This window comes from Dermacentor variabilis, unplaced genomic scaffold, assembly GCF_050947875.1.
Source record: "Dermacentor variabilis isolate Ectoservices unplaced genomic scaffold, ASM5094787v1 scaffold_12, whole genome shotgun sequence".
Lineage (NCBI taxonomy): Eukaryota > Metazoa > Arthropoda > Arachnida > Ixodida > Ixodidae > Dermacentor > Dermacentor variabilis.
Genome location: NW_027460280.1, coordinates 60,930,898 through 60,944,215, shown reverse-complemented (window position 1 = coordinate 60,944,215; position 13,318 = coordinate 60,930,898). Strand labels below are relative to the sequence as shown.

At 44.0% G+C, this 13,318-nt stretch overlaps 1 protein-coding gene across 4 annotated transcripts in view; it reads left to right on the top strand.

Moving 5' to 3' along the window:
* The window catches only part of LOC142566143 (uncharacterized), a 58,262-nt gene extending 45,705 nt beyond the window's left edge, over nt 1–12,557 (top strand). The window contains exons 13-15 of one of the 4 annotated variants that reach the window (XM_075676967.1): nt 3,346–3,489; nt 5,237–5,334; nt 12,271–12,557. In XM_075676967.1, the coding sequence (XP_075533082.1) occupies nt 3,346–3,489; nt 5,237–5,317 (225 nt within the window). In that variant the 3' untranslated portion in view covers nt 5,318–5,334; nt 12,271–12,557. The remainder of the gene's footprint in view (nt 1–3,345; nt 3,490–5,236; nt 5,335–12,270) is intronic. The other 3 variants (XM_075676964.1, XM_075676965.1, XM_075676966.1) reach the window with 3 other exon arrangements.
* The last annotated feature ends 761 nt before the right edge of the window (nt 12,558–13,318 follow it).

Below are 13,318 nucleotides of genomic sequence, written 5' to 3'. Positions count from 1 at the left end.
CATGCCCATTTCTTTTTCTTGATTTCAACTAAGATGTCATTAACTCGCGTTTGTTCCCTCACCCAATCTCCTCTTTTCTTATCCCTTAACGTTACACCTATCATTCTTCTTTCCCACGGCGGCCGCATTTCGATGGGGGCGAAATGCGAAAACACCCGTGTGCTTAGATTTAGGTGCACGTTAAAGAACCCCAGGTGGTCGAAATTTCCGGAGTCCTCCACTACGGCGTGCCTCATAATCAGAAAGTGGTTTTGGCACGTAAAACCCCAAATATTATTATTATCATTCTTCTTTCCATAGCTCGTTGCGTCGTCCTCAATTTGAGTAGAACCCTTTTCGTAAGCCTCCAGGTTTCTGCCCCGTAGGTGAGTACTGGTAAGACACAGCTGTTATATACTTTTCTCTTGAAGGATAATGGCAACCTGCTGTTCATGATCTGAGAATGCCTGCCAAACGCACCCCAGCCCATTCTTATTCTTCTGATTATTTCCGTCTCATGACCCGGATCCGCCGTCACTACCTGCCCTAAGTAGATGTATTCCCTTACGACTTCCAGTGCCTCGCTGCCTATTGTAAATTGCTGTTCTCTTCCGAAACTGTTAAGCATTACTTTAGTTTTCTGCAGATTAATTTTTAGACCCACTCTTCTGCTTTGCCTCTCCAGGTCAGTGAGCATGCATTGCAATTGGTCCCCTGAGTTACTAAGCAAGGCAATATCATCAGCGAATCGCAAGTTACCAAGGTATTCTCCATTAACTTTTATCCCCAATTCTTCCCAATCCAGGTCTCTGAATACCTCCTGTAAACACGCTGTGAATAGCATCGGAGATATTGTATCTCCCTGCCTGACGCCTTTCTTTATTGGGATTTTGTTGCTTGCTTTATGGAAGACTACGGTGGCTGTGGAGCCACTATATATATCTTTAAGTATTTTTATATACGGCTCGTCTACACCCTGATTCCGTAATGCCTCCATGACTGCTGAGGTTTCGACAGAATCAAACGCTATCTCGTAATCAATGAAAGCTATATATAAGGGTTGGTTATATTCCGCACATTTCTCTATCACCTGATTGATAGTGTGAATATGATCTATTGTTGAGTAGCCTTTACGGAATCCTGCCTGGTCCTTTGCTTGACAGAAGTCTAGGGTGTTCCTGATTCTATTTGCGATTACCTTAGTAAATAGTTTGTAGGCAACGGACAGTAAGCTGATCGGTCTATAATTTTTCAAGTCTTTGGCGTCCCCTTTCTCATGGATTAGGATTATGTTAGCGTTCTTCCAAGATTCCGGTACGCTCGAGGTCATGAGGCATTGCGTATACAGGGTGGCTAGTTTCTCTAGAACAATCTGTCCACCTTCCTTCAACAAATCTGCTGTTACCTGATCCTCCCCAGCTGCCTTCACCCTTTGCATATCTCCCAAGGCTTTCTTTACTTCGTCCGGCGTTACCTTTGGGATTTCGAATTCCTCTAGACTAGTTTCTCTTCCATTATCGTCGTGGGTGCCACTGGTACTGCATAAATCTCTATAGAACTCCTCAGCCACTTGAACTATCTCGTCCATATTAGTAATGATATTGCCGGCTTTGTCTCTTAACGCATACATCTGATTCTTGCCAATTCCTAGTTTCTTCTTCACTGTTTTTAGGCTTCCTCCGTTCCTGAGAGCATGTTCAATGCTATCCATATTATACTTCCTTATGTCAGCTGTCTTACGCTTGTTGATTAACTTCGAAAGTTCTGCCAGTTCTATTCTAGCTGCAGGGTTAGATGCTTTCATACATTGTCGTTTCTTGATCAGATCTTTAGCCTCCTGCGATAGTTTGCTGGTATCCTGCCTAACGGAGTTACCACCGACTTCCATTGCACACTCCTTAATGATGCCCACAAGATTGTCGTTCATTGCTTCAACACTAAGGTCCTCTTCCAGAGTTAAAGTCGAATACCTGTTCTGTACCTTGATCTGGAATTCCTCTATTTTCCCTCTTACCGCTAACTCATTAATCGGCTTCTTATGTACCAGTTTCTTCCGTTCCCTCCTCAGGTCTAGGCTAATTCGAGTTCTTACCATCTTGTGGTCACTGCAGCGCACCTTGCCAAGCACGTCCACATCTTGTATGATGCCAGGGTTAGCGCAGAGTATGAAGTCTATTTCATTTCTAGTCTCGCCGTTCGGGCTCCTCCACGTCCACTTTCGGCTATCCCGCTTGCGGAAGAAGGTATTCATTATCCTCATATTATTCTGTGCCGCAAACTCTACTAATAACTCTCCCCTGCTATTCCTAGTGCCTATGCCATATTCCCCCACTGACTTGTCTCCAGCCTGCTTCTTGCCTACCTTGGCATTAAAGTCGCCCATTAGTATAGTGTATTTAGTTTTCCCTCTACCACCGATTCCGCGTCTTCATAGAAGCTTTCGACTTACTGGTCATCATGACTGGATGCAGGGGCGTAGACCTGTACAATCTTCATTTTGTACCTCTTATTAAGTTTCACAACTACCTGCCAAAGACCTGCCACCTTCTCGTTAATGCTATAGAATTCCTGTATGTTACCAGCTATATTCTTATTAATCAGGAATCCGACTCCTAGTTCACTTCTCTCCGCTAAGCCCCGGTAGCACAGGACGTGCCCACTTTTTAGCACTTTATGTGCTTCTTTTGGCCTCCTAACTTCACTGAGCCCTATTATATCCCATTTGCTGCCCTCTAATTCCTCCAATAGCACTGCTAGACTCGCCTCACTAGATAACGTTCTAGCGTTAAACGTTGCCAGGTTCATATTCCAATGGCGGCCTGTCCGGAGCCAGTGAATTCTTAGCCTCCTCTGCTGCGTCGCAGGTCTGACCGCCGCCGTGGTCAGTTGCTTCGCAGCTGCTGGGGACTGAGGGCCGGGGTTTGATTGTTGTGTTCATATAGGAGGTTGTGGCGAAGTACTGCACCAGGGTGGCCAATCCCGCTCTGGTGAGGGAGTGCCTTACCGGTTCTGGTCACCGGGATCAGGCCACACTCCAGGCCTGTTTGTGCAATTTTATCAACACGCGGATTTTTTTTTAATCCGGTGGAAAATTGCCGGCACCGGGATTCGAACCACGGACCTCTTGCACGCGAGGCGGGTGTTCTACCTCTACGCCACCGCTGCACTTTACGCCACCGCTGCACCTATACTGATTAGTTATACTGGGCGTATAAGGGACGAACTAAGTGCTGTCGGTAAGTAAATGCTTATCAAGGTACGCCTAGTAGGTGAGCTATAGCGGAAGGCCGGGAGTTGAACATTGCTTGAGCTGTCTCAGTTCAGGTGATGAGAAGTAGTGAACAGGGGGAGCTTTTCTTGACGCAGGAAATGCTCAAAACCCAGCAAGCGATGCGATGCCCTCAGTGCCGCGTTGTCATCATCAAACGGTCCGGGTGTGATTTCATGGTGTGCAGCTCATGCAAGACTCAGTTGTGTTGGGCCACCAGAGGAGCTCGATGGGGCCCGAATGTGAGTGCCATGGTCGTTTTTCTTTCTTTATTCCTCCCCTAACCCTTTATCCCTCCCCTAACCACAACCCTTGGCTCAGCGCAGACGGGCCCTGAACTCGAAAGCCACCATCATTTTTTTTTGTTGCTACAGTGCGAGAGTGGGATTGTATCAGGTTGGACGCGCCGCTAAGGGTGACGCGAGGGCTGCTTTCTTTCTGATTCGGAAGGAAACGGCAAGTTTTTTTGCTAGTATGTCCAGTTATTGCAAAGGACGCTTCGATTTCACGATTTCTTGGCACTCATTGCAACTATCGCAAGGAAAAATGTATAACGATACATCGAATGTCACCCACCTTTAGAAAGCTTTAGTAAAGCGAAAGCCTTCTAGGCTCATGGTGAAGTTTGTGTCAGCAGGCCTGACCGCCGGAGTGTCCGCCAGAGCGTCATCACGCCATATGAAGACAGATTAAAGACAGATCAAAGAATGAAAAATGATTGATAGTGACAGTTAGTGAATGACAACATTACAATGGAGATTGGTAGAGGTTAATAATGACTAATAATGACTACTGACGAGTTGTAATGACTTCTGATGACTCCAAATTGACCAATATGTCTAACGACGGCTTGTAATGACTACAACTGATTAGAAATGGTTAGGAATGTCTAGTAATGAGTAGTAATGACTACTAATGACTACGAAATGACCAATATATCTAACGACGGCTTGTAATGACCACAATTGATTACAAATGACTAAAATGCTTACTGTGAGCAGTAATGACTAATAATGACTGAAATGATTTGTAATGACTAGTGATGACTATGAAATGACCAATATGTCTAACGACAACTTGTAACGACTACAATTGATTAGAAATGACTATAAATGCTTAGTAATGACCAGTAATGACTAATAATGACTAAAATGACTTGTAACGACTACTGTTGACTAGGATGTGACCAACATGTCTAACGACGGCTTGTACTGATCACAATTGATTACAAATCGCTATATATGCTTAGTAGTGAGCAGTAATGACTAATAATTACTGAAATCACTACTACTGACTAGGATATGACCAAGATGTCTAACGACGGCTTGTAATGACCACAACTGATTACCAATGACTAAAAATGCTTAGTAGTGAGCAGTAATGACTAAAATAAAGAATAGAGAGAAAAGATGCAAAGAGAAAGAGACGAATAATAAGAGGAGGAAGAGTATGCTTTCGCTGTTCCCCTCCTAAGAGAGATCTTAAGGGGCCCTGTAATTTTGGAGTGCGATTATGGAAAAACAAGTCGCGCTTTGACCTCCAATTATCACTATCTAGCACATACTACTACAGTGGCAGCGATACTATATTATATAGCTTGCAGTGCTACAGCATATTGGCTCACTATATCGCTAATGCGACAAGGTAGATAAAAGATGGACGGTACCTTGCGTATAAAATAGTTCTGTGGTAGAAATCAGCGTGATCACATCCTTAGGCCTGCATTCTTTTTTAAAGTGGACGGTGAGCCGAGACGTAAGCGCACGAGCCAGAAACTTTGCATCCAACACCTACTTCAAATGTTTAAGTTGCGTCATGTAGTCGATGTAGTCGCATGGGTCACAGTCCTGAGCCTCCTCCTGATCCATCGAAATTTGGATCTGTTCGTGAACCGCTCTGATCGCGCAGATGTAGCCATAGACGTCCGAGGACCATGTTCATTGCAGCATCATATAGCTATAAGAATCCAGTTTGGCTCCTCCTTTGCAGGGTGTCGGCGACACAAGCGGTGGTTGCAGATGCGGTGTGGGCGGCGTCAAATGCCACCCGACGTGCACGACTTGCCACTAACTTCAAAAAAAGTCGGCGTAAGTCGCGATCACATGTAGACTTCGCTTTCTCGTTTGTTTTCGTGAGCGTGAAACACAATGCGGCTGTTTCCACAATTGTGTTGACTTGGAAACAATGTTCATTTTTGCTTTTCTACGTGCGCCTGTACTTCTTTCAATATATATACAGGTTGCCCCACATAACTTGAGCCAAAGTTTTAAAAATGAAAGGCACTCCGGACACGAGTTGAACCGAATGCATAATGTTGGCACAAGCCTAGAGTTACACAGGCTATTTTTCATTTTCCCCTTATCTAATGTATTAGATTTAGGTGCACGTTAAAGAACCCCAGGTGGTCAAAAATTTCCGGAGTCCTCCACTACGGCGTGCCTCATAATCAGAAAGTGGTTTTGGCACGTAAAACCCCAAATATTATATATATTATTATCTAATGTATTACTTATGTTTAATTAATCAACTATTTAAGTTGGCTGCAGACCCCAAGTGTGATACTCAAAGTTGTAGAACACCTTGAGAAACCTCTCAATAAATTGTTTTCGACACAATATATCTCACGTGGTCCTTTTATCCGCGTTCCAAAGAAAGCCCGTGAAGTATGAAAAAATACCATGTGGCGGGGCTCTTGCGCACTGTTATTGTGCTGCTCTCACGGGTGCGATGGATGGACAAGGTCGGCTGCCGCAGGACTGGCCCGCGACAGGGCGTTATGCCTAGTGCAGGTATGTGGGCATGCGGCTCTTATCGCATGACGGTGCAAATGCATGCTGCTGGCCGAGCGTTGCAGAAGCGATAAAGCGTCTAAGGCGACGAAATAGAAAAGACGAAAGCAGTACGTCTTGATTCTGCTTGAAAGAAGGAAAGGGCGAAGCGCGTGGGAACGATGGCGGGCGATGACGACTGCTACAATTTTGCCTTTGTATACAAATGACCTTGTAGTAGTTTTCGAATTGAACGATGATTCTACAACTTCAAACCTTAGGGCTCGAATAACAGCGGATAAATCAAACGGGGGCAAAACTAACTAATAGTAAAAGAAACCTTGCCTATATTCAAGGAAGATTACGCATGTCTTCTTCAGACGATGACTCTTTTCGCACTGGCCCCGTCTTACTGTCGTGGTCTACACTTACTGTCTGCCAGACGTTCTTCTTAAGGCGTAAGCCTTTAGTGGCTCATGAGTGTCCGGGCGCAGTCCGTAGTGGACGCAGGAAAGCGGTGATCGCCGGCGAGGGGAGCAAGGAGAGAAGGCGGCATGACAGTAGCGCTGTGCGAGTGGGCACGTGGGAGAGCGCGGACATGCGCGTGGGGGTGCGCGCACATCGGCGACAAACGTTGCAGCCATCGGCTGTGATTGCATCCCATGCTCGCGGCCACGGCAGCGTCCGTTCGCAGAACAGTTCTGACAACAGCAACAGAGGCAGACATAGATAGGCTTTCGCATATCGCAGTTTAGCTCAGCAAAGTGCCCATAGATTTTTGATCTCGCACCCTGCACGTGTGCATCGCTCCGTGGTCGTAGTATCGGGTGGCCGCGTCTGGCTTCACACTTGTGCACCGGCGCGTCAGTTCCTGAGAGAATGCGCCCGCAGGCTGTTCCAGTTTACCGGACGTAGATTATACCTTATGTATGTACCTCGTTTGAACCAATCCCAGCGAACTGCAATATATCCAGTGCTCTTCAGACGCCCGTACCCCTGTGTGTTCTCCAAAGCAACGCTATTTGGCTGTGACCAACGTTGAGCAGCAGATATGGCTCACTCCAATGAGGAAAGAGCGGATATGGTTTTGGCTCTAGGTGCGTCAAGTGGACATAGAAGGCGCGCAGTTGAGCTATTTCAGCGCTGGCATCCAGGTACGCGTCCGAGCTCGATGACGATTGTGCGTGCATATGAAACGCTGAGACAGACTGGGACTTTTACGAAGAAATGACATAAATCTTCAATCCTGGGCGAGGACGTGGAGACAGATATTCTGACAGTCTTCTTCAGACCCGCATGCAAATGTTCGTAGTGTGGGTGCTGAAGTTAGATGGATGGATGGATGCAAAACTTTAATGAAGCTCCTGAGGTACGCGATTCAGCGCTCTGCGGGCCGCTGCCACGTTGGGACAGTCAGGCCATGCCCGACCGCCGCATCGTGGGGCCTCTGGACAGTCCATAGTTGCGCCCTGGCATCAGGGCTCTTGATAGCGGAGAGCCACTTGTCCTCATTGATTTGTTCTGTGCCTCGTAACAAGGGGCAACGCCAGAGCATATGGTATAGGCCAGCGAAGTCATGTTCTGTGCCTCATAACGAGGGGCAACGCCAGAGCATGTGGTATAGGCTAGCGAAGTCATTGCAGTGCCTGCAAGAACTAGTGCCAAAAGTATCGGGATAAAGCTTGTGGAATAAAGCCGGGCTGGGATACGAGCCTGTTTGCAATAATCTGAGGGTTAATGCCTGGGCTCTATTTAACTTCTTGTGAGGAAGGGGTCGGTTGATCTCTGTTCTCCACCACTGCGGGCCGGCGGTGGAGTTCTGCATGGTCGCGGAAAGCGAGGCCTCGCGCCTTGGAGTGGGCCAGCTCGTTGAGGTTTGTGGGGCCTCCCATGATGGATCCCATGTGAGCGGGGAACCACGTGAGAGTGTGGGTGGCGATGCTTTTGCTGTCGAGAATGCTCAAGCTGTAGTGTCAAAGTCTTCAGTGTGGAGAGTACTTAAGAAGAGGCAACTTCATCCATACCACGTGCAGCTGCACCAGATGTTGGAGCCCCGCGATTTCCAAAATCGAGAGGGCTTTGTAAACTGGATTATAATCAAGACGGAAGAGGACCCAGGCTTTGTCAACAAAATACTGTGGACCGATGAAGCTACCGTCTCACGTAATGACCAAGTGAACATCCACAATGCTCACTATTGGAGCGACGAAAACCATCACTGGGTTTTGAAGAGACATCATCAATATCAGTGGTCGGTTAATGTGTGGTGTGCAATTTACGGTGGCACTATCATTGGCCCCGTGTTTTTGGATAACACGCTCACAGGCGAAAGAAAACGCGGGCAGGTACGATATTCCCGTTACTTAATAAACAACGGCCATGCTTGAGCCTCCGTAAAGTGATACGTCGCCCTGTGTGGCCTATACGATGGCCCACGTAACTTGTGCCAAAATTTTAAAAAATACATACATTTGCAAGTGCCATGTAGCTGGACAGAAGAGGTCATGTTGCTTGTCATCACTTGGAGCAAGGCAGACTATTTTGCATTTCCATTAATTACATGATTAGTAATCAGTAGTTAATCAATTCGTTATTATAATATTCATAGCAAAAGCGTCAATGAGAAAATTGTAGATCATCCTGAAAAATTCCATTCCCAGCTTTCTGCTGCTCAATACGTGCTGCATTAAAGTTTTTCCCAAACCTGAAAGAAGCCTGCGAAAAGTGCCGGAAGAAGTTTAAGTTTAAGTTTATTCATATGCAAAACATAGGTACATAAATGTAATATACAGACGAGGGTCCCAAAGTAATGATACTGAAAACGGGACCCTCGGTTAGTAACTACAACAGAATTGTAAAATTGTTGGCAGTATAACAGATAGCATAATATATTAGTTGCAAGAAAAGCAAATGATAACGAAAGAAAAAAGAAAAAAAAACCAAACAAACTATACTCTAATCGATGTAGTGTATTAGAAATAACAACGGAAGTGACAAAAATTATACAACTGTTAAAGGCAAAAAGGAAAAAAAAAATAACGAACAAAGAGCAAAAAAATGGGGCGCAATGTGAACACTGCAAAAAAAAAAAAAAAACGGGTGATACTTATTAGTTAGGTGACTGTGAAAATACAAATATTTATTAGGAAAAATTATCAGACGTTAGCAGAAAATCTTTTAGCGAAGCTTTGAAATGTAGGTAGTATTTTAAGCGAAGCAGAAAAACGATTCCAAAGTGTAATGGTAGCGAATGTAGATGTTTTTTTTACCATATTTAGTGCGAACTGATGGCAACAAAAAAAAAAAATTATAATTAGAAGCAAACCTAGTAGGATTTGTATTTCTAAGGGAGCTGCTTTGAATATATTGAAAGGTCAGCTGGGAATCGAGCAATTTATAAAACATTATTGCTAAATTGTAGTTGAATAATCTTTTTATACATAAAATTTTGTACTGCTCAAGCAGGCCGATAGCATTAGAGCGCGGTGAACTGTGGGTGATTATACGGATTGCTTGATTTTGTATATGCTGGACTGAAGACAAATGGCATAAATATGTATTACCCCAAACGATTAATCCGTAGTTAATGTGTGACTGAATGAACGCAAAGTAGAGTGAAAGCAAAGCAGAAGGAGAAAAATAGTGTCGTGCCTTGATAAGCGCACACCCGCCGTGGTTGCTCAGTGGCTATGGTGTTGGGCTGCTGAGCACGAGGTCGCGGGATCGAATCCCGGCCACGGCGGCCGCATTTCGATGGGGGCGAAATGCGAAAACACCCGTGTGCTTAGATTTAGGTGCACGTTAAAGAACCCCAGGTGGTCGAAATTTCCGGAGTCCTCCACTACGGCGTGCCTCATAATCAGAAAGTGGTTTTGGCACGTAAAACCCCAAATATTATTATTATTATTGATAAGCGCACGGATACCAAAAGCGCACTTCAGCTTGGCATGATTGATGTGCAGGTGCAACTTCAGATGGCTGTCTAGGATAACCCCTAGAAATGAAACGGAGTCGCTAATGGGAATAGAATGATTGCCTAAGGTTAACGAAGGAGGAATAATTAGTGACTTTTGGTGCGAATGGAATACTAAAAATTTCGTTTTAGATGGATTAATGACTAGATCGTTGTCATTGCACCAATTCATTAGGTGGTCAAGAGTCTTATTTAGTTTGATTACTAGAGAAGAGATACACTTATCAGCTATAGATATAGTTGTATCGTCAGCATACAGAACGTAATGACTTAAGTCAGTGACGTCTGGCATATCATTAATGTAGAGAGAAAAAAGCAAAGACCCCAGTATTGAGCCTTGTGGTACCTCTTGGTTAAGTTTTTTAAAACTGGAAAAAGTTTCACACGCATAAACAATAAATTCCCTGTTAGACAAATAACTTTTTAAGAAGGCTAGGGCAGGGCCAATTATTCCATATGCTTCCTGTTTACGAAATAAAATCATGTGATTAATAGTATCAAATGCCTTAGTAAGGTCTAAGAAAACTGAACCAACGAATTCATTATTGTCAAGACTATTCTTAATAAAATCAGTTAAGCAAAGTAGAGCTAAGTTGGTGGAACTTCCAGACCGAAAACCGAACTGGCAGGATTTAATTATATGGAATTTTTCCAAATACTTGCTTAATCTCATCAAAAATAATTTTTTCAGTTATATTACTTAGGGAAGAAAGAATCGAAATTGGACGGTAATTTGAAATTAATTCTTTATTACCTGTTTTTAAAAAACTGGGACAACCTTTGCACGCTTTAGCAATGGCGGAAATACACCAGATTTAAAGATCAGGTTAATTACTACGCTCAGGGGTTCACATATGGCATCAGCGACTAGCTTTAGGTGGCGCACTGCAATACCATCTAATCCTGGACTTGTGTTACGAAGATTACGCATAATAGAAAGCACTTCATGCGGCGTGACAGGGTGAAGAAAAAATGAATGGCTCAGGGGTTCTATTTTAGGCTGAAAAGTTGTTAGTTTGTTTCTCTCAGGTAATGCGAAATGATCAGAAAAAGCGTTTGCTATCTGAGCAGGCTGACAAAAAGTAAGATTGTCGCGTACAATTTTAGAGATAAACTTGGGCGGCTCATTGTTGAAAAAGTCATTCAGCAACTGCCATTGTTTTTTAGTGTTCTTTTTATTATTCAAGAACGCTGTTTCAAAGTAAAGCCTTTTGGCTTCTCTGAGAGTCCTGTTAAGAACGTTGCAGTATATTTTGTACCCCTTTCTCAGAGAACAGTTAAATGGTCGTCTTTTAGTCTTCTTATACAAATTACCTTTTTTGCGCAAACTCTTCAGCAGACCATCTGGCATCCCAGGATTATTGGGGCGTTTAAATCGATTTTTACATCGCACAGTTCGAGAGCAAGTACTAATAGCTTTAGTGAATAAATTGCAGAAGAAATTAAGGGCTTCTATAGGGCCTTCAATAAAATTGAGATCTGACCATTCAGTGGAGCTAATGGTAGAAATTAATTTATCTGTGTCGAGTACTGTAGCGAAGTAAGGGGTCACAATGTTGGCCAAACGTGTTTCGAAGATTGCAAAAATCGGAAAGTGATCAGTGAGGTCAGTGTCGACAACGCCCGCCAAAATGCCCGCGAAACACGAAAAAGTGTCAATCATTTTAAAAGTGGCATGCCATAGTTATTTATACATTTTTTTATTTTTGTCATCATAAATCTGGAAATCAGCGTTTGTAAGGTACAGGCACCATAGTCCCGCCTCATCGCCTCTTGTGGTTCCGGTGAAAATCGGCAATATTATTCTTATCAAAATGGATCGCGTTCCTTGTTATATACTTGATGCCTTCTATCGAACTGTAGCTCGGCTGCTCTGCGCTTTACAAGCAGGTTTACACATTACTGTGCATTAATATGCGACATTTAACGAGTATGGTTGCTCCTGTTATATTTATTCATTTTTCTGACGTTCGAAGCAGATTCCGCACTGCGTGGTAGCCATCGGCACTCAAAGTGGAGAGCTTACGCTTTCCGCCCGGGCCACGACGTATAACCTTCAAATGACCTTATCAGTCTCCGGCTACATTGCGTATAAAGAACAGGGGATAAAGTTACAAAGAACGCCTCTTTTGCTTTACATACCACGTTCTTGGTACTCACTGCAGTAAAATTAGTGTCAATTCGCCGAACTTTCATGCTGTTGTCTTCCCAACTATTCCTGTATCCAACTGAAAACTCAGCGTTGATTCTTGTGTACTTTCTTCTCTTTTTCTCTCTTGTAGGAAGCGGTGCTGCGCAGCAGAAGGTTCGATCCCTCTCGATATCCTGGTTGAAGAGTAACATTAAGAAAACTCGCCAGTAAATGAACACATATACGTTCAGGTGTTTTTACTTCGAAAATCAGTACTTGTGGATAACAACAAAAGCAAACATCTTGTAATAGTTTGCTGGCTACAAATTTTGTATAAGGTGACCGGGAGAAAGAAAGTGTTGTTGAAGTTCGTGAAAGAGACTTCTTTCATTTGGCAGAAACTAATAAATTTCTAGTGTTCACCTAGTGCTATACTTTCATCGTTATGTCTATTTCAGTCATGAAAGGAGACAATTTTTACCCACCAAAATGTAGCATGACGCTACAAAGGTGCGGATTTCTCAGAAAGAAAGCTTCGCAGTTGAGGAAATATTCGGCCTCGTTCGGGATTCGAACCTGGGACTAATGCCTTTCCGAGGCGGTCGCTCTACCATCCCAGCTAACCAGGAGGCTAGCAGAGTGTTGCACGAGGGCGAATTAACCAACAATTTGAAGCACTAGGGACACTAAATATGGAAAATCAGTTTTCACTATTGCTGCACCTTGCGGGCCCGGAAACATGTTTTCCTTATTTCAGTCATGCAAGACCTACATTTCTTCTAATTGCGTTATCCCATTTAAAGTGAACACAAAACTTTACAGTTTCATACTTCCGCCATACCTGGAGCACGTGAACTACGCGGGAGCTGCCTAAGGCGCATCTGATACAAGAAAGTTCGATATTTGTTTCGAAAAAACAAACTGTTGACTGATGGACAAATGTACAAATAAGTTGTACTTATCGTTCGCACATAGCAAAAATGTGGTTTATTAGTGACGATATGTCCACAGAACGTGCGCTAAATCGGACTTGCACTACGAGCAGGAATGCAGCACCACAATTGCCATTTTCGTTTGTTACCATGTTAATCACCTTGGTTCGGTTACTTTATAACAGAGCGGTTCGCTATTCCGATCTTTTCTTTGCCCGGACGCTGCAAATTACCAGTGCGCCTCGAGCGCGAATGTGCAGACGTATG